Source organism: Oryx dammah, unplaced genomic scaffold (genome assembly GCF_014754425.2).
Source record: "Oryx dammah isolate SB20612 unplaced genomic scaffold, SCBI_Odam_1.1 HiC_scaffold_6, whole genome shotgun sequence".
NCBI classification, from domain to species: domain Eukaryota; kingdom Metazoa; phylum Chordata; class Mammalia; order Artiodactyla; family Bovidae; genus Oryx; species Oryx dammah.
The window spans coordinates 12,856,896-12,877,871 of record NW_024070190.1 but is presented as its reverse complement, the minus strand read 5'-3'; the positions used below and the strand labels follow the sequence as shown (position 1 = coordinate 12,877,871).

The 20,976-nt window shown below is 45.9% G+C and overlaps 1 protein-coding gene across 1 annotated transcript in view; it reads left to right on the top strand.

Annotated features, from left to right (window-relative positions):
* GALNT2 (polypeptide N-acetylgalactosaminyltransferase 2) overlaps nucleotides 1-20,976 on the top strand; it is a 175,731-nt gene that overhangs the window by 130,551 nt on the left and 24,204 nt on the right. The window contains exons 4-10 of the mRNA XM_040242779.1: nucleotides 7,151-7,249; nucleotides 7,505-7,572; nucleotides 7,823-7,888; nucleotides 15,020-15,141; nucleotides 16,122-16,209; nucleotides 18,941-19,028; nucleotides 20,050-20,153. Coding sequence (XP_040098713.1) covers nucleotides 7,151-7,249; nucleotides 7,505-7,572; nucleotides 7,823-7,888; nucleotides 15,020-15,141; nucleotides 16,122-16,209; nucleotides 18,941-19,028; nucleotides 20,050-20,153 — 635 coding nt within the window. The remainder of the gene's footprint in view (nucleotides 1-7,150; nucleotides 7,250-7,504; nucleotides 7,573-7,822; nucleotides 7,889-15,019; nucleotides 15,142-16,121; nucleotides 16,210-18,940; nucleotides 19,029-20,049; nucleotides 20,154-20,976) is intronic.

Below are 20,976 nucleotides of genomic sequence, written 5' to 3'. Positions count from 1 at the left end.
TTTCACTTTCATCAGGAGGATCTTTAGTTCTTCTTCACTTTCTGCCATAAGGGTGGTGTCATCTGCATATCTGAAGTTATTGATATTTCTCCCAGTAGTCTTGATTCCAGCTTGTGCTTCTTCCAGCCCAGCGTTTCTCATGATGTACTCTGCATATAAGTTAAATAAGCAGGGTGACAATATACAGCCTTGATGTACTCCTTTTCCTATTTGGAAGCAATCTGTTCTAACTGTTGCTTTCTGACCTGCATACAGATTTCTCAAGAGGCAGGTCAGGTGGTCTGGTATTCCCGTCTCTTTCAGAATTTTCTGCAGTTTATTGTGATCCACACAGTCAAAGGCTTTGGCATAGTCAATAAAGCAGAAGTAGATGTTTTTCTGGAACTCTCTTGTTTTTTTCCATGATCCAGCGGATGTTGGCAATTTGATCTCTGGTTCCTCTGCCTTTTCTAAATGCAGCTTGAACATCTGGAAGTTCACAGTTCACGTATTGCTAAAGCCTGGCTTGGAGAATTTTGAGCATTACTTTACTAGATTAAAGGTATCTGTAAAATGTCTATGGCAAACATGATGCTTTATGAGAATTGAATTGCATTCACTTTGAAGATGAGATGTTCTCTACTACGTTTTTTTATCGCATATTGCATTGCAGGCCATAAACAGTGCCTTATTGAGACAAGAACTGTAAATGTAGAAGTGGTGTAAAGAAAAGGACAAAATGTGGATGAATCAATGGGTGGAAAATCCAAGAGAATCTACAGATTCTCAGGACTAAGAGAGCTCAGTTAGGTTGCTGAGTGCACAGTCCACGGACTCCAGCCATGGCCAGCAGTGGCCTGTGAGCTGATTAGATTGTTTCTTCTGCTAAATGGTTGCTCATATTCTTTGTCCACTATTTGTTAGGTTTTTACCTCATTATTATTCAATGATAGGAATTCATATATTCCGGATAGTATCCTCTGTCAGCCATAAGTACTGCAAAAATCTTCTCCAAGTCTGTGGCAGATCCTGTTATTTTGTTTAAGATGTATTCTGTCAAACATACTTTTTAAGTTTGATTTTTGAAACTGTGGCCCTGGGATAATATTTTAGAAAGGGGTCTTTAATAATCAGCTCATAAACATATGAAAAGATGTGTGCCCTCTCTAGTAAACAGGGAAAAGAAAATTAGAATACTAAGAGGCTATTTCATATCTATCTAGTGGGCAAAATTTGATGCTATCAGGGGATGGTGAAAATTTGGAGCACTGTGAATGCTGCCCTTGTCGGTGGGGTAAAGCTGGGAACAGCCTTCAAAGATCAGCTTGCTGAATAACATAAATCTGTGACTAGGAGTCGTCTGCGGGCAAATGATGCAGAGAAACTTTCTCACATATGCAAAAAGACAGTATCCACGACTGCATTATTCCTAACAGAGAGATTGACTGTCAGCAGAAAGGGATTGGATGTGGTGTGTTCCTACAAGAGACCGCTGTGCAGCCGTGGGTGTGAATAAAACAGAGCCCTGTGTGTGAAAGCAGGTACATACCCAAAAGTGGAGAAAGCAAGCCACAGTGCAGTGTCAGCCATAGACAAAACAATACTCCGTTCTATTTATGAATTGCTCAGACTGTAAAGAATCTGCCTGCAATGTGGGAGACCTGGGTTTGACCCCTGGGTCGGAAAGATCCCCTGGAGAAGGAAATGGCAACCCTGCCTGGAGAATCCCATGCACAGAGGAGCCTGGTGGGCTACAGTCCATGGAGTCACAAAGAGTCAGACACAACTGAGCAACTAACACACACACACACACAACACATGTGGTTTGTTGAAGAGGTACTGAGGAATACTGATGAACCAAGCTTAGGGTAGTGTTACCATTGGTGAAGATGGAATTTGAGGTAGGAAAGACGTACCAGGACTTTAACTATTATATGTCGAGTTTTATTTCATTAAAAAAATCTTAATCAGGTACCAGTGTTGCAAAGTATTGAGATTTGAAAAAGTTGAGTGAAGGGTGCTTGCTGCTGAGTTGCTTCAGTCATGTCCGACTCTGTGCGACCCCATAGATGGCAGCCCACCAGGCTCCCCCGTCCCTGGGGTTCTCCAGGCAGGAACACTTAGGTGCTTGTATAACATCTTCTAGATTTTATGTCTGCGATATCTTGCAGACATAACCATGATGGTGGTGGTGGTGACGACTGGGAGAAAGCAGGCCTGCTGCCTCTCTCTGCCACAGGATACTCATTACCACACCTGAGTTGACCATGGTCCAAGACTTGATCCTTAGCTTTGCTAATTTGTTTTTCACAACAAACTGTGGAAAATTCTTAAATACCAGACCACCTGATGTGCCTCCTGAGAAATCTGTATGCAGATCAAGAAGCAACAGTTAGAACTGGGCATGGAACAACAGATTGGTTCCAAATAGGAAAAGGAGAACGTCAAGGCTGTATACTGTCACCCTGCTTATTTAACTTATATGCAGAGTACATCATGTGAAATGCTGGGCTGAATGAAGCACAAGCTAGAATCAAGATTGCTGGGAGAAATATCAATAACTTCAGATATGCAGATGACACCACCCTTATGGCAGAAAGTGAAGAAGAACTAAAGAGCCTCTTGGTGAAAGTGAAAGAGGAGAGTGAAAAAGTTGGCTTAAAGCTCAACATTCAGAAAACTAAAATTATGGCATCTGGTCCCATCACTTCATAGCAAATAGATGGGGAAACAGTAGAAACAGTGGCTGACTTTTGTTCTGGGGGGCTCCAAAATCACTGCAGATGGTGACTGCAGCTATGGAATTAAAAACGCTTGCTCCTTGGAAGAAAAGCTATGACCTACCTAGACAACAGATTAAAAAGCAGACACATTACTTTGCCAACAAAGGTCCATCTAGTCAAGGCTATGGTTTTCCCAGTGGTCAAGTATGGATGTGAGAATTGGAATATGAAGAAAGCTGAGCACAGAAGAATTGATGCTTTTGGTCTGTGGTATTGGAGAAGACTCTTGAGAGTCCCTTGGACTGCAAAGAGATCCAACCAGTCCATCCTGAAGGAAATCAGTCCTGAATATTCTTTGGAAGGACTGATGCTGAAGCTGAAACTCCAATATTTTGGCCACCTGATGCAAAGAACTGACTCATTGGAAAAGACCCTGATGCTGGGAAAGATTGAAGGTAGGAGGAGAAGAGGACAACAGAGGATGAGATGGTTAGATGGCATCACCGACTCCATGAACGTGAGTTTGAGTAAACTCCGGGAGTTGGTGATGGACAGGGAGGCCTGCAGTCGATGGATAGGAGTGCTGCAGTCCATGGGGTCGCAAAGAGTTGGACATGACTGTGTGACTGAACTCAAGTGAATTTGTTTTTGCTTGTTTATTTTTCTCCCCATGCTTTGCTTTGTTTTGTTGTCAGCAAATCAAAGCTGGATTTGTCTCTCGGGCAGACTCCAGTTAAAATCACAGAATAAATCCAAAATTTATTTCTAAAATTTATTTAGGTCAATAATTTCTAAAGAGAAATACACATGACAGCAACCAGAACCTTGAAATACTGTGAATGATCCTGGTATTTCCCCTCCAGGTGTTTCATGGGAAGCTGAGACCCAGCCAGAAGGCCCACTATGGACACACAGCAAGAATCCGCTGCCATGGAGACTGACATCCAGGGTCCCCATTTGCTGGAAATTTACCCCTATGTGAGACCCCAGGGCATGATTAGAGCAGGGCTGGTGTTGAATGCTTAGGGTAGTGGGGTCTTCACAGCCCTCTCCGGGGACCCTGCTGCTGTCAGAGAGGGGTCAAGCCCCAGGTGCTTGGTAGAAGATGCCTGGGTAGATGCCTGTTGATACATAACAGCCAAATGCATACGATAACCCTTATTAGGCTGACAGCAACCTTCCCAGTATTCGGAGTCCTTCTTTGATACTTGATTGTCCCATTAACCATGCAAAATTGTAAGGGCCGGTTTCACAGATGAAGAAGGGTGCAGTGCCTCAGATCACTCAGTTACCAAGGTTACCACAGGCCAGACCAGCAGTGGGGCTGGGAGGTAGGTTGAGGGCATGGGGTAGACAGCATATTTCTGTACCCTTGTCCACACCATGGGGCAACCGTCCATGTTATTAAACGGAGCCCCTAGCTTCCCAGTCTGAGGACATGTAGTGTTTGAATATTTCATCAGTGTCTCGACCAAACCTACATATAACATTTGCATCAGAGACAAGCCTCCCCAGAGGCAGGTTCCTTTTGCACCCTGAGGACTCAGATGCTCAGTGCACTAGACATCAGCTGACTGAGAGATCAGATACGACGGCCGTCGTCTCACAGAAATTTAAAGCTCAATAAAATATTTTTTAAAATCATTGTGTGTCCAGTTTTTTAAAGTCCCCATTTAACTGGACAGGAAATTACCAGAATGACCCATGGAAACTCAAGTGAACTTGACCCAAAGCTATCCTCCACATCACACTGCCTCAGCTGCGTCGTCTGGGAGGGCAAACAGAATTGACTGCAGACTCTCCATGCTGCTGATGCCAAATAAGCCCCGGCTTCTGCTCAGTTCTCAGAGAAGCTTCAGGATGAAGGTGCCCCTGACAGCTAGCCCCCTAGTGGGTTTCTATATCAGGCAGGCGTTCTTTCACCAGCTCTGAAGCAGAGAAGACTGCTTGGCAGCGATAGAGCTCTTTACGTGCAAGATTTATTCTGTTTCTTTTTAAAGAAATTCTTCAAACAACCCCTCCTTTTTCTTGGCTCAGTGTGAAGACTTAGGATCTGAATTCATATACGTACATATAATACTCTTAAACTCACAAGGTATGAGTTATTTCTCAGTTTTTACTTGTCATCCCTCTTTATCTTAGAAATAGGATATACCTCTTAAATTTCCTAATTGCCAATTCCTAGCAAAACTTGGTGCCTTATGACTGGAGAGGAATTTTAATAAAATGGTGTGAATGCTGCGTTCTGAAAAATGTGTCCAAAGCCCCTTGAGAATTCCAAATGCTTGTGGAAGACGAGGCTTCCTGCAGAGAGACAGAAAACGAGGGAATAGGACGTGATTGCATCGGCTGAGTTTACTATGATTTAAGCCTGAAAAATGTTCCTTCTCTCTTGATTTTTCACGTGGCTGCACCAGAGTTCAGCAAATCTGCTCAGCTCAGCAAAGCACCCCCCTCAACTGTGTGGAGTGGGGTCTGATTGCAGAGAGTATTGGCTCCTATCCTGGGGTTCTTATTTCATTAGCTTTGCAGATTGGGTTCTTGGGAATGACATTTGTTGGCCATTTGTTTACAATTGAACCTTGCAGATTCTTACTTCCTTAATCTAACAATCGACAAATTCTTAAAAGTGAAAGAAAAGAAAAAACACCCTAGCCTATCAATCTACTTGTCATTAAAGACTTGACATTAATTCCAGAATGCGTTCTTTTCCCCAACAGTGACTGGTTTGTCATTTTCTCATAGTTAATTAAAATCCAGGTATCCATATAACTAAAGTAAACAGAAAAGCTCATTTTGTGATCTGACCTAATTGCTTTTTAATTGTACTGCTTTTCTTGCTCGTTTTCAAAATTTGCTCTCTGAAATAGTTTTCCCAGTCCTGAGGGAAAATATGTGCAACCGTTTTTCTTTCAGGCGCTGTTGAGCTCCAAATATATTAATCTTTCTCCTTTTCCTACTCATTTCTTATCGTTAAGATGAATAGTTTTAATTCTGGGAGCAGATCACTTGCAGCTGTGGTCAATTACATTAAGAGCTAAAGAGTAAAACAACTTCTTCAAAAAATACTTGTTTGGCTGTGCTGGGGTCTTTGTTGTGGCATGAGAACTCTTAGTTGTGGCATGTGGGATCTAGTGCCCTGACCCAGGGTTGGATCCAGACGCCCTGCGTTGAGAGCACTTAGCCACTTAGCCACTGCACCACCAGGAAAGTCCCGAGAGTAAAACGAACTCTTGAAAATATGTTGGCCCAATGGAAAGTGTTCCACCTTCTTTGATACCAGTGCAGGGATCCCAGATGGTGAGCACAGCGTGGAGGGACCACGTCCCTGGTGGCTGACTGATGGTCCCCACCCTACTGCAGGCAAGATATCACTGTCTCCACCTCGGGCCAAGAGCTGCTTCCAGAGGCCGAAGAGGCTTTAGCTGTCCTCACCCCTTTCCCCACCAGTCTGATAACTCCCTGAATGCCCTCATGCCACACTTTGTTCGCAGCAGCCCTCGAGAGCTATAAGCCTGCCCAGGGGTCTGGCCCTCTCAGGATTCTCTGGAGCATCACCTGTCTGCTGGCACGTTTTCAAGGTCATGGAGCTTTCGAGGGACTTGCAGGGTCCCTTATGTTGTACCTGCTGAGCCCGATCTCCTTTTGCTGGTCCTTTCTGTTGCCTAATGGGTGATGGCTCAGCATCTTCAGCCCAGGGCTCTCGAGTCCTGTGTTCTGAAACAGCTTTTCTGGGCCCTCACGGCCTTGTGTCTGTCTGCAGGGAACAGACTTGAGAAGTGCCTGTTGCAGTCTGCCCACAATTTGCAGGGACTTTATTCAGCCTGGTCCCCGGTTCTTTCAGTGCTGCTGGAAGTAGAAGGGGAGCTGATGGACTCAAAGGCCCAACCATCCTTCCCTCTCCCACAGCAGCCTGCAGCACTGGCACCTGGGATGACACGGTCTGGCAAGGGGAGGGGCGTGTGTCTTGCGATCCAGGACCAGGGTAGAGCCAGATACCAAACACAGCTCGGCCAAGAATCCCAGCAGCCCACGTGCTTGCTGAGGTAACGTAGGGGAGAAGAAAAGAGCAGCCTCACACAGTTGATTCCACCCCTCAGAAGTAACCACTGTGAATTGTGAAAAGCACAGCTATATAGGTGTATCAGCATGTGCGACTAAATGGGAATTCACTGTTTCGAAACACATTTTTTTTTTAACACATTAGAAAGATGTTCTCAGTATGTCCCTTTTTGCTGAAATCTTTCCTCTTTGGAATTGTTGCTCTGGTTGTGTCTTTCTGTTTCCTGATGCACCGCTGTCACTGCATCTCAGAATAGGCCAGTGCCTGCTGCAGACGGCAGGCTCACCCCGCGTGCTGTCCTGCAGGGCCGGCTGCCCACGCTGTCAGGGGGCTCGCTGGGGTTGGTCCCAGCTCATGGTTCAGGTCACTCCTTCTTTTCCTGCAGGTGTCAGCGGAAGCAGTGGCGGGTAGATCTGCCAGCCACCAGCGTGGTCATCACATTTCACAATGAAGCCAGGTCAGCTTTGCTGAGGACAGTGGTCAGGTGAGGCCCACAGCTGCCACCCATTCCCACCCACTGAAGCATAGAGGGGCATCCCCAGCAGGGATGCAGAACAAGGGCCAAGTGCCCAGCACAGCCAGGCAAGGGTTGTCTGGGGGAGCAGACAGGTCCCCTGACTGTGCAGCACAGGAGGGGCTGGTGGCTCCTCCATCCAGGACTGGGGCCAGGGGATGAGAGTTTCCCACCCGCATCACACCCCTGAAAGGCCTGCAACTGTATCTTTCTGCCTTTCCTCAGTGTCCTTAAGAAAAGCCCGCCCCACCTGATAAAAGAAATCATCTTGGTGGACGACTACAGCAATGACCGTAAGTAGAGACCAGTCCCCCACCCCCAGCCCTCCTTCTGGCCCTTATCCTGGGCACCAGCCTTTCTGGGCTGTGGGTGCTAAGGACAAGTTTCAAGAAAAGGCCTCAAGAAGTGGGAGCAGCAAAAAGAGGGCCTCTCTGATGCCCCAAGGGGCTCATCAGCCCATAGGTGATGGAGAATCACCATCCCTGCCCCCCAAGCCCTTTGTAAACTTGAGATTCAAAAGCTTTGCTTCTTTTCTTTTCCCAGCTGAAGACGGAGCTCTCTTGGGGAAAATTGAGAAAGTACGTGTACTCCGAAATGATCGGCGAGAAGGTAAGACTTCTCTTAACTCAATACCAAAACAGTTGAATTCTGATTTTTCCTGAACCCAGTAATGATGTGAAGAAACATTTCAGCTACAGGAACAATTAACTGTCTCGTCTTTTGTCTGGCTCCCTCCAGCACAGCCTCTTGGGAGCCTCTCCCAGCAAACATAGGAAGGACATTAAAAGTTTACCTAATTGAAATTGTGCACTAGGGCTAGAGTTCAAATTACATTGTTATTTATGTATTTAGAAAACTGGCTTCTCTCTTTCACAACCTAGGAAATCTTATCAAGTCCCTTGAGTACTAGAATTAAGAAGAAAAAGAGAGATTTAGTAATGAGAACTTGAATGACTCCATGCTTCAGGCATCTGATAAAATAACTGGGATTCAAGTTTGACAGCTTGCCCAAGGTGAACCATCCAGAAAGGGGAAAGAGCGCTGTAATTACATGCTTATTGGATTTGCAAATGCCAGCCTTGAAACCTGCTGTCAGTCTTGGCTTTGCTGGAGCTGGGCTCATCGAGTCCACTTTATTGGCAGTTGTAAGAGAGACTCCAGAGGGGAAAGCATTACTTTGAAGTGTCTGGAAAGGAAACTGAAATCACAGTGTAATTAACATCCAGTGCATCCATGCTGGCAGAGAGCTAATGGCTGGATTCTTGGCTCTTCCAGGGTCCTGAGAATCTTTCTGTAGGGAAAACGGCAGAGCTTTAAAACTATGAGCTGTTTTTGCTATTTGAGGATGACTGTTGATCCTGGAGTGGTGGCTGTGCCCTTTGATCAGGGAACATTGTCTTTCATCTGGTCCCCTGTGTGCTCCAGCTGGAGTCAGTTTTTCTTAGCAAGAATCTAACCAGCCAATAAAGTGGGTGAGCCTGTTAGGGCAGTATCATCAACATCATATTTTAACCAACAGAGATCTCCAATCCAGATGTTCGAGATGCATAAACAATGGGGTCAGCCTTGCCCCTAAGCCAACTGTTTGCTGGACTTATATCTATCCCCCAAGCTTTGAGTAAACCAAAATCTTGCACTGTACTTGCCCCCAAAGAAGTTACATAATAACTTGTTGAATTCAAAACCAAAGTGTCCTCTGGCAGGGGGAAAAAGATGAGGAGGAAAAAAAAAAGAAAAGAAATTACCTTTCACGTTGGCCGTTGTAACTGGCAAACCGCATGCTAGCCTTATCAGAGTGCCTTTAACCTGCTTAGAAATCAAAAGCAGTGTTTCTAAAAGAAACTTGCCATTTGCTTCAAGTTAGGCTATTCATGTGGAGGGGAACCCACCTTGTTTTGGGAAGGAATGAAGAGGAGCAGCTGTGGGAAGCCAGATTGTGATAGACCTATGTGGAACACATGAGGAATGAGATAGTTGAGTCAAAAAACACACACACAAATGTGTGTGTGTCTGTGTGTGTGTACCCCATATAGTTAAACATATACAGAAGTGCTCATAGCAATGCTGCTAGACGACAGAGCAAGCCAATTGCTTGAATCTTATAGTGAAGGCGCAACCTTGGGGTCATGTAGTGCTGGGGGTTAACTGTGCCAGCGTTCCTTAACTGGCTATTGATTAGAATCACCTAGGGAACCTAAAAAAAGACCATTCCTTGATGCTACCCACAATTGAATTAGAATTTTCAGATGTCTAGGGGTGGGGCCTGGACATCTGCATTTTGATAATACTGATGTACTTTGAACGTTTGAAAACCTAGTTGTTGTTGTACAGATGGAAACATTAAAGTTGAAAGAAGTTAAGCTGCTTTTTCAAGATCATCCAGCTATTTAATGACGGCAGTGGGGCCCAAACCGTGTTCATAAGCCAAGTTCTCAGTTTGTCCCGTGTGCTTTTTGTTCCTTTGTTCCTACTGTCCTGCCTGATTAGTTTTTTTCCAGGTTATTGATACATATAATTGACATTAAATATTATATTCATTTGAGGTATACAATATAGTGATTTGATATATGTATATATTGTGAAGTGATTGCCACAGTACGCTTAGTTCACACCCATCACCTCACACAGCTACAGGTTCTTTTTCTGGTGATGAGAACTTTCAGGATCTACTCTGAAAGCAACTTTCAAGTTAACAAGACAGTATTATTAACTGTGGTCACCACGCCGTACATCACATGCCCAGAACTTCTATCCCATTAACTGGAAATGGGTACTTTTGACCACATTCACCCATCCCCCTCCCTCTAGCAACCATCAGTTGTTCTCTTTATCTTTGGGCTAGTATTTTTAGATTTCCATATTAGTGAGCTCACTGAGTATTTGTCTTTCTCTCTGTTTGACTTATTTCATGTAGCATTATGCCCTCAAGATCCATCCATATTGTTGCTGCAAACGGCAGTGTGTGTGCGTGTGTGTGTGTGTGACGTCTCCTTTATCCATTCGTCTATCCATGGACATTTAGTTTGCTTCAGTGCCTTGGCTATTGTAAATAATGCTGCAGTAAGCATGGGGATGCATATAGTGATTTTTATCCCTTGGAACTGCTAGATCATATGGTAGTTCTACTTTAAATCTTTGCAGACTGTCCTTACTGTTTTCCACAGTGAATACACGTATTTACGTTCCTACAAACAGTGCACAAGGGGCCCCTTTTCTCCACGTCCTTACCAGCAATGGATATCGCTTGTCTTTTTGATACAGACATTCTGTGAAGTGTGAGGTGTTTCGGTTTGAATCCCCTGATGATTATGATTATAATTATGATTATATATGATAAAATTATGATTATATGATATGAATATCATAAAAAATATATCATAATTATATATATAATTATATGAGTTATATGATTATATAATTATATGATTAAATTTGATTATAATTATGTAATTATGATTATAATCCCCTTTATGTTGAGCACCTTTTCATGTACCTGTTGTCCATTTATATGTCTTCACTGGAAAAATGTCTTTTCAATTCCTCTGGCCACTTTTAATCAGATTATTTTGTTTTTGTTTTTGGTATTGAGTTGTATGAGTTCTTTATATATTTTGGACACTAATCTCTTATCAGTTGTGTGATTTCCAAATACTTTTTCTCGTTCTATAGGTTGCCTTCTCATTTTATGAATAGTTTTTGTGTGTGTGTACGTGCTCTGGAGAAGCTTTTTAGTTTGATGTAATCCCATTGTTTATTTTTGCTTTTGCTGCTTTGCTTTGGTGTCAAATTTAAAAAAAGATTATTGCCACCACTTGATGGACATGAGTTCGAGTGAACTCCAGGAGTTGGTGATGGACAGGGAGGCCTGGCGTGCTGCAGTTCATGGGGTCGCAAAGAGTCGGACATGACTGAGTGACTGAACTTAACTGAATGTTAAGAAGTCTACCTATATTTTCTTCTAGAAGTTTTATGGTTTCAAGCCTTAATTTTCAGACCTTTAATCCATTTTGAGTTGATTTTTATGTATGATGTAAGATAGGGGTCCAGTTTCTTTCTTTTGCACGTGGCTGTCCAGTTTCCCGACACCATTTATTAAAGAGATTATCCTTTCTCCATATGTATTCTCAGTTCCTTTGTTGTAAATTAATAGCCATATGTGTGTGTATGCTTATTTCTGGGCTCTCCATTCTGTCTCATTGACCTATATACTTACTTTTATGCCAAGGCCGTACTGTTTTGATTACTATAGCTTGGTAATGTAGTTTGAAGTAATTTTTGTTTATTTTAGTGTTCCATTTTCATATTTTTTTAGCTTTTTAGCTATATACTTCTTATATTGGTTGCTCTGAGTGTTACAACATATATTTTTAACTTGTAACAGTCTATTTAGAGTCAATTACAACTTTATGTAAAACCTTGCAACAATTAATTCCATTTCTATTATATTGTTGTTATCATATATTTCCTTCGTTTTTTTGTTATGATATGGTTTAAACCCCAAAATAACAGTGTTAAAATGCTTGCTTAAAATAATGTTATCTTATAAAGAAATTAGAATATATAAATGGACTGTAAAATTTATCCTTGCATTTTTAGATTCTAGTATCTTCATTTCTTTCCATAGATTCAGCTTTCTGTCTAATGTCATTTCCCTTCAGCCCAGAGAACCTTTAAAACTTCATTTTTCTTGTAGGAAATAAAATCTCCCACTTTCTCTTTGTCTGAAAAGTCTTTCTTTTTGCTTTGTTAGTGAAGAGTGTATTCTCTGAGTAGAATTCTAAGCTGACTGTTGTCTGCCTTGCAGCACTTGAACACGCCGCCCCACTGCCTCTGGCCTCTGTCTCTCTGCTTACGTGTAGGCGTCTGAGCTGACCATTTGTCTGCCTTTCAGCCCTGTAAACACGCCGCCCCACTGCCTCTGGCCTCTGTATCTGTCTCACGTGTAGGCGTCTGAGCTGACCGTTCATCTGCCTTCCAGCACTTGAACATGCCGCCCCACTGCCTCTGGCCTCTGTCCCTCTGCTCACGTGTAGGCGTCTGAGCTGACCATTAGTCTGCCTTCCAGCACTGTGAACACGCCGCCCCACTGCCTCTGGCCTCTGTCTCTCTGCTTACGTGTAGGCGTCTGAGCTGACCGTTTGTCTGCCTTCCAGCCCTGTGAACACACCGCCCCACTGCCTCTGGCCTCTGTATCTGTCTCACGTGTAGGCGTCTGAGCTGACCGTTCATCTGCCTTCCAGCACTTGAACACGCCGCCCCACTGCCTCTGGCCTCTGTCCCTCTGCTCACGTGTAGGCGTCTGAGCTGACCATTAGTCTGCCTTCCAGCACTTGAACACGCCGCCCCACTGCCTCTGGCCTCTGTCTCTCTGTTTATCTGTAGGCAGGCATCCGTGTTGCTGACTCCTCGTCTGCTGCAGGGTATTTCTTCTCGCTGATTTCCAGACTGTCTCTTTATCTTTGGTTTTTAGCAGTTTGACTGTGACCTGGTTATATTTGATTTGCCTTTCATTTATCCTGCTGCAGATTTGCTGATCCCTTTGAATTTATAAGTTGAAGTGTTCACTGAATTTGGGAAATCTTTGGCCTTCTGTTTCTTTACATATTGTTTCACGTCTCATTCTTGGCCTGTAGACGCACCTATGTGTTATACCACTTGATATTGTCCATAGGTTGCTTCAGCTTTTTTTCCTCTTTCAGTATTATTCTCTGTATTCACCAGATAGATCAGTTTTTATTGATCCATTTTCAAATTCACTGATATGGTTAATCTACTATTCAGCCCAGTCAGTCAATTTTTCATTTCAGACAACTGCAGTTTTCATTTCAGGAATATCCATTTAATTCTTGTAGTTTTCATTTCTCTGCTGAGATTCCCCATGTTTGCTCATTCCGATCATCATTTCCTTGGAGTTCTTGGATAGAGTTATTATAATAGCATCTTTAAAATCTCATCTGTTGATTTCAACATCTGAATCATTTCAGGATGTTTCTATTGATTTTTTTTCTCTTGAATATGGAATACATTTTTCTCTTCTCATGTCTGCTAATTTTTTAATTTTATGTTGGAAATGGTGAATGATACGTAGTAGAGACACTAGATTCTGTTACCTTTCTCTAGAGAAAGATCTTTGTTATATATGGTTAACTAAATGACTAGCTTATGACCTTGAACCTGTGTAGGTTTGTCATTATACTTCATTCAGATGAGTATATCTTAGGTGAAACCCTTATTCCTGAGACATAGTCTATATTCCTAATGTGTCCCTGCTGGAGTTTCTGTAGAACTGAAGTGTTTACCAAACCCTTCTAACTTGGCAGAACTCGAGTGCCAAAACTTGATTCCAGCAGAAATCTTCATTCTTTCTGTCTTCTGATTGTTTATCTTCATGGACTCTTCAAGGTCTCCTCTGTGCCTGCAGGTCAGGAGTCAGCCAAGGATTTCAGGGATCACCAGATCCTTCCCAGGATCTCCTCCTTCTGTTTCAGCCGCTCTAGAAACCCCAGACTCTGTCCTCTGATACTTCAGCCCCAAACAGCTCCATTGCAGTGGGTTGGAGAGTCCCACTGCAGGGAAATCCCATGTAAAGAGCGCTCTCACTCTGTGTGATTTAAATAATAAACTTGGCTACACTGGCCTTCACTCTGGCCCTCAGGCTCTCTCGAGTTGCGGCTCGCAGGCTTCTCTCTAGTCTCAGCACGTGCACTTCTCCCGCTGTGTACATGGACTTGGTTGTCCCCACTATGTGGGATCTTTCCCCAGTCAAGGATCAAACCCAGATCCCCTGCATTGGAAGATGGATTCTTAACCATTAGACCACCAGGGAAATCCCTAATTTTCTTCGTTTAGGGGTTGAATGCCCTCTAGTTTCTGCCTGCCCTTGGCTTCTCGAGCCCTTTCCCAAATTGGATTTTCCATTTTGCTCAGAGTTTATACTTGTTCTCTGGAACATGGTTTGCCTATTACAAGCTACTTCATAATAGCAGACCCAGAAATTGTTTGCCCGTTCTTCCTGCTCTAGGATGCAAGTCTTTAAGAATCATTGAAAACCCTTTTTGACTACTGTACTGTATAAAGAACATACAACACTGTACTGTCCTCACTGGTTGTGAATATTCTCATTGTCTCCATGTATGAAGCCCAGCATAAGCCAGTTATGACCACACCATATAGTGATGTATATACTATGTATGAGAAGACTTTGTGTGATAATAAAAGGTGTATATTATTAGCAGATCACAAGTGTATAATTTTTTAATGTGACCAAATAGTATAACTAATTTTGTGTAAAAGTCAAACAACTGGACTTTATCATTTATGTTAATTTGGCTTGTGATAAGTCTTTGAAGACAAAGACATTGACAATACCATTATCATTAAATTATTGCCATTAAAATTGGCTCCATTAGCTCTTGAAGTGTCTGGGTGACACATTCCTTACCCTAGTTAATTAGAAAACTCTGTTGCCATGAAAGTTTCAGAAGTTGCACACTTCAGTTGCTTGGTAAAGACTTCAATTATGCAAAAGCCTTCCTCAGAGGGCAGTTTTTCAAGTTGTTTCCTCAGTCATCCAGTGAGCTTTAAAAAAAAAAGTCCTTACCTGGGTGACCTCCAGGCAGTGCTGATCCCTCTGCAAATGTTGGTGATAAAGTCTGTGCCAGAGAGCGGGCTGCGTGAGGAGGCGCAGATGCTGGGTTCCCTTGGTTTCTCCCCTGACGCGCTTTTGCTGTCACTCCACAGGCCTGATGAGGTCGCGGGTGCGGGGGGCCGACGCGGCGCAGGCCAAGGTCCTGACCTTCCTGGACAGCCACTGCGAGTGCAACGAGCGCTGGCTGGAGCCCCTCCTGGAGAGGGTGGCTGAGGTGAGGGTGCGGGCTGGGATGGGCCTCTGGGGCGATTTTGTCCACTGGGGGAATCTGTCAATAGGGGAAAACCGGTTGGCAGGTACAGGGGAGGGTGAGCAGAGGCTGCTGAGAGTCTGGATCGTCTAAGACAGCCCTCCCCCTCGGCGGGTCTTCCTTTCCTGCCCGAAGCTTTGCACCGATTCTGAGCTCAAAGCAGGTAGAGCACTGAGGACAGAGGCCGCAGGGCCCCCAGCCTGGCCTTGCGCCCTGAGACCCGGGCTGCGGCTGGTGGGCAGGGGCAGCCCCAGCCACACAGGGACGCATGAGGCCATTCAGCAAGCAGGGACTGCTCACCTTTGCCTCCTAGAAACACTATCTCTAGTGTTAGTGTTACGTTCAGCCTCTTGTGATATCTCTGTTGCCATCTGCTTGTTTTCTTGACTTTCTTTTCTTCCTACTAAGAAAGAGGTTCTTTGGGATAATAAAGCACATGTAATGAAAGTGCTAGAGAAATATTAAAGGAACAAATAATTCTTTTTGTACCATAGCCAGGAATGCAGATAAGCAGCAAATCATGAAGCATGAAATAACTCAAACGATGTGTTGTAATCCTCACTACATAGTCTCATGCTAATGCTTGCTGAGATGCTATCAGCCACTCTTAACTTCTTCGGGGTTAATAAAAATTGACATTTGCTCTTGGCTGTTGGGGAAATAAAACCAAACCAAGAACAGTCCCAGGAGATAGTTGTTCTCCACCAGTGAACATGTGCGGGGCCACCCCACACCCCCTGGCACCTCCTCTGGGGCCGCGTGCTCTATGCCCCTGACCCCCAGCACAGCGCAGGGCTGTGGGTGCCAAGCCAGGGGGCAAACTCCAGGGCGTGGGGCAGCAGGCGTTGGGGGTGGGGATCTCCCTCTGGGCACTGACATTCAGGCCTCCCCCACGCAGGTCCTGGTTGGTCCTGACACCTGCTCTTGCCTCCCCTGCATTTCAGGACAGGACCCGTGTCGTGTCCCCCATCATTGATGTCATCAACATGGACAACTTTCAGTACGTGGGCGCGTCTGCGGACTTAAAAGGCGGTAGGTGCTGCTTGGGGCCCAGCCTGTGTGCAGCTCAGCGCTGCTCCATCTCAGGTCAGGGGCCGTGATAGCGCCTGCATGCGGCCCTGCAGGTCCCCACCAAGAGCACGCCTGTGCTCAAGCCACAGGGCTCATAAGGGGACAGAAGCAGCCTGGCCTCCCGGAGACTGCCTCCACGGTTCCCATCCTTATCTGCTGGACTTACATGGCTGCAGGGACGTGTGGCTTGGTGGGAGCCATCCCCATGGGAGCCGGTGGAGAGATGCCAGGCTGACGGGGTCTGTCCTCTACACCCCACCATCCCCTCATAGCCTCCATCCCCTGCTGGAAACCAATCCTCCTGGCTCTGCCCTGATTTCTGGGCCTCCAGGCCTGCACCTCCCATCCTTTCTGTGGCCTGACTGTCAGCACCCCCTCCCCACTAGCCACCCACGTCCTGCCTCCTTCTGGGGACCCTTTTGTCTGAATGATGCCACTAGTTTCCCAAGGGCCCTATGTTTTGAGTGTGACCCGTAAAACCCACCCTCCACAAAGCACCATAGTGAGGTGTCTAATCTTGTCTCTATTGTGCTCAGTCGTGTCTGACTCTTCAAGACCCCGGGGACTGCAGCCTTCTAGGCTCCTTTGTCAGGGGGATTACCCTCGCAAGAATACTGGAGTGGGTTGCCATTTCCTCCTCCAAAGGATATTCCCGACCCACGTCTCCTGTGGCTCCTGCCCTGGCAGTCCTTACCGTCTTGAAAATTATCGAAGGCCCCAAAGAGCTTCGTTCATGTGGGCTGTACTGATAAGCATTTGCTGTGTTAGAAAGTAAGGCTGATGGTGAGAACAGGGAGTGATGCAGGCACACCTGTGCTGCGCATGTGCGCTGATGCCTGCTGTCCTGAAGCTGCCGGAAAACTCCTTCCTGCACTTTGGAGAAATGAGATCGAAAGGGGCCTGTAAAGCCTTAATATAAATATGAAAGGAGTTTCAATATCACAGACCTCCAGAAAGGACCTGAGGACCCCAGGGGCTCCTGGACTCCACCTGGAGAGCTGCTGTTTTCATGAGGAGCTTCACAAAGCTGATGGGTACACAGGACTCATGCTAGCTGACCCTGAGGAGCCAACCCTATTGTCCCTGTGACCCAGGACTGTGTGTCTGTGGGGTGACCTGGGGCCCGCAGGCTCTCCTGTGACCCAGGACTGTCTGTGGGGTGACCTGGGGCCCGCAGGCTCTCCTGTGACCCAGGACTGTCTGTGGGGTGACCTGGGGCCCGCAGGCTCTCCTGTGACCCCCGGACTGTCTGTGGGGTGACCTGGGGCCCGCAGGCTCTCCTGTGACCCCAGGACTGTCTGTGGGGTGACCTGAGACATGCAGGCTCCTGCACAGCCCAGTGGTAAATGCTTCAAGTTCTGAAACTCAGCTGGTTGGCAGCCTGTCCTCTCAGAACTCAGCTAAGAGCCAAGAACTCAGCAAAGCCTACTGTAAAGAGAGAAACCAAAAAGACGTCAGAACCTTTGCCTTCCGTGTGTGCGATTTATTCACTCTCGATTCTTCTACACCTCAGATGAGTGAACTCTTCTTCTAAAGGCCCAGCACCCCAGTTTCTTTATGTAAGCTGAGGGGCTTCTTTTCCATCTCTAACATTTTGAACTGATTAGAAGATGGACTATTCCAAACAGACACACAACTGAGGGTCAACCGACAGTAAACAAAGAAGACAGTAAAACTGAGACATTGGAAGGAACCTCAGAAAGCGGAACACTGGGCCCTGCCGGGGAGCCCTGGCCCTGGTGCCTCTTTCAGGCCGTGTTGTCATGAGCAGGCCATGTCCCCTCTGCCCCTCAGCATCCCTGCCTGAGAAAAAGGGGTGACGATAGTGCAGCCACTTGGGGTGGCTGGAGGAGGCCAGGGCCGTGATTGGGCAGCTCCCACCCAGTGCCTCAACTGGGGGCAGTCATGCTGGGAGGAGGCACTTAGGTTGCGAGGCAAGATTCCGGAGATTCTTAGTAAATGGTGAGCGTGTTTGGGGCTTTCCAGTTCAAGCCCTTGGCTGTCACTGTCACCCTTGGTGTGACTGTCCAGTTTGTCTCACGCCTCAAGAATGTGCAGGAGCTGAGCTATGATGGGCTCTCCTCCTGCAGCACCTGTTTATGGTGGAGCAGGTGTGGATGGTGAGGTGACCTGCATGGGTGCAGCCCCATGCTGCCCCAGGGCTGAGCCAGGTCCATTCCGAGAGGATTTGGTGAAATCCCACCTCACGTGGCTCAGCTGCAATCAGGAGAGACTGAAGGGACCAAGTTTGCAGCCCAGGAACCCGTACTCTCATCCCTCTCTGCTCTCTCTCTCTTCCCCTGGGACCTTGTTAGGGGGTGCCTGGCAAATTTTTTAATCCATCACTCTTCTTTCTCACCTCCTTACAGCCCTTGGATATTACCTCACAGACTCCAGTTGCCTTATTTCACACTTACACGTTTTGGTTTTAGGAAAAACTGCCCCACAGTTTCTGTGTCGGATAAGCTTCATGGGGAAGGATTTCAGTGTGTGCCCACCCCTCTGGTCTCCGTGTCCCACTCTACCCCACAGTCTCTCCCTCTTCCCTCTGCGTCGTCTCTGTTTTTCCTTTGGTTTTCAGTGAATCTAGCCAAATATCAGATATCTTTAAGAGACCAGGGACAGAAGTACAATCAGCAGACAGCCCGTGCCTACAGCATCCTGTGTTTCTTTTCTCTTCTGTGATCTGCAGGCTTTGACTGGAACTTGGTGTTCAAATGGGATTACATGACCCCTGAGCAGAGACGGTCCCGGCAGGGGAACCCCGTCGCTCCCATAAAGTAAGTGCCACGTGTCCTTCAGGTTGCCTTCTCTGAGGTCACAGGTGAGATGTCAGGCTCCAGCCTCATGTTCCCTCGGGACCTAGTCACGCTCTTGTCTCCAGCCACACCCTCACTTGCCATCATCTTCACTTAAGGGAGAGTCTCTGCCAACAGCTTGTAGAATAAAGTACTTTGAGATTTATTTTCTTGTACTTAAATATATCAAATCTGCCAATTTCACGTCCTTTTTGCTGATAATGTAGAGCATTTTCCACAAGGATGGGGTCTCAGGCTGCCCTCAAGGTCTGGGCAGAGAGGTGGACAGCCAGGGTGAGCCCCACCACTGCCAGTCAGCTCCCCTTATTCACCGGATTCTGCCCTGCTCTGTGCAAACAGAGGAGGCACCTGTATCACTGCCACCTGGGGGGGGTCCCCAGGTGTGGCGGGGATGCCTGTCCGGGAACACCTAGCTCAGGGGTCCCTGCAGACACTATCACTGTCTACGCTATAGCGTTTGTCCCCCGTCAGCAGGGAGCTCCAGCAGCATGGGACTGGACTTCTCGCAGTGACTCCATGGAGACAGGGCTGGGGCTCTGCTGTTGGCTTGTCCCCAGGCTGAGAGGAAACGAGAAGGTGATGGTTCCTCCAACAGAGGAAGAAGCTGTCCTGTGATGAGGATAAGAATAAGGGTAGCTAGTATCGAGTGTTTCCTGTGTGCACGGGGTGCTTTAAGCCTGTTATTGTTTGTGATCCTCCAAGGAACCTGGCACAGAAAAGCCGAGTACTAGCCTGGGGCACACTAGCAAGCGTCCCAGCCCAGCAGCTGCTCTCACGTAGGGAGGCTCCCTGCAGCCCCTCGCACTTGGAAGCATCTGAGCAAGGGGTGAAGCTGAGTGGGGCCCCTAGAGCTCTGAGCTAAGGACCAGGCTGTGCTATTGTTTTTAAGTCTGGTTTTCAGGCTTGACCTTGGCATCAGAATGCTGGTGCTCTAACCTTGACCTTCGACCTCTCTTCTCTTCTACCCTCTCTGCCTCTGCAGAACCCCTATGATTGCTGGAGGGTTGTTCGTGATGGATAAGTTCTATTTTGAAGAGCTGGGGAAGTACGACATGATGATGGACGTGTGGGGAGGAGAAAACCTGGGTACGTATGAGCCTGTGTCTTTGGACACCAAGCTGTTTCCAATTCTGCTGAAACCATGGTCTTTTCCTGCCAACCAAGGAGTAGAAATGAAAAGTGGAAGTTATGGAGAAATTATTGAGCAAGAGTTTGTAGTATGGAGGTGCCAGTTGGAAAAGGTTTGTAGAGACACTAAAGTAACCGTGTAACAGACATAATTAGTCCCCTTATAAAGTATAAATAGCACCCTTTTTACTCTCAAAAGTGTCTGGGTGGGGCATTAGAATGTGTTTCCTTAAGAAGGTAGGATGCTAGATACAGAGTCTTTGAAGGAAATTCCATACTTTTAATGTCATCTGAATTCAGGAGTTTGGAAAACAGACTGACAAAAATTGGGGGAACACTTCAGGCTCTAAGACTCATTTTTAGACGCATAGGATGGAAAATGAGTCCCAGCGAAGCCTGTTAGACTGGCTGAATTATGATCATGTGGCAGGGATGGTTCTGTTTTGTTTTTGTTTGTACTGCATACAGAGCATTTTTACCAATGATTAGGGACAATTAAATTGTATAGAGTTCGGTCTTTATTGGCAGTTGCATCATATTTACTGCATAAATACAGAAGGACTCCTGTGTTATTTTTTTTGTTCAGGGGGTTTGAGCTGAGTCTCCTCACCTTTGAATGCTGCTAAATTACTTTCTCCCCTGGGTAGAAGGAGAAAAGAAGGATGCTGTTATCACTTGTAGTAGTTTTTACTTATAACAGAGACTTTGATTTTTTTGTTTGTTTAAAAGAAAAGACTACGTTAGACGAGCCTGTTATTTTTCTCTTATTTTATGATATCAA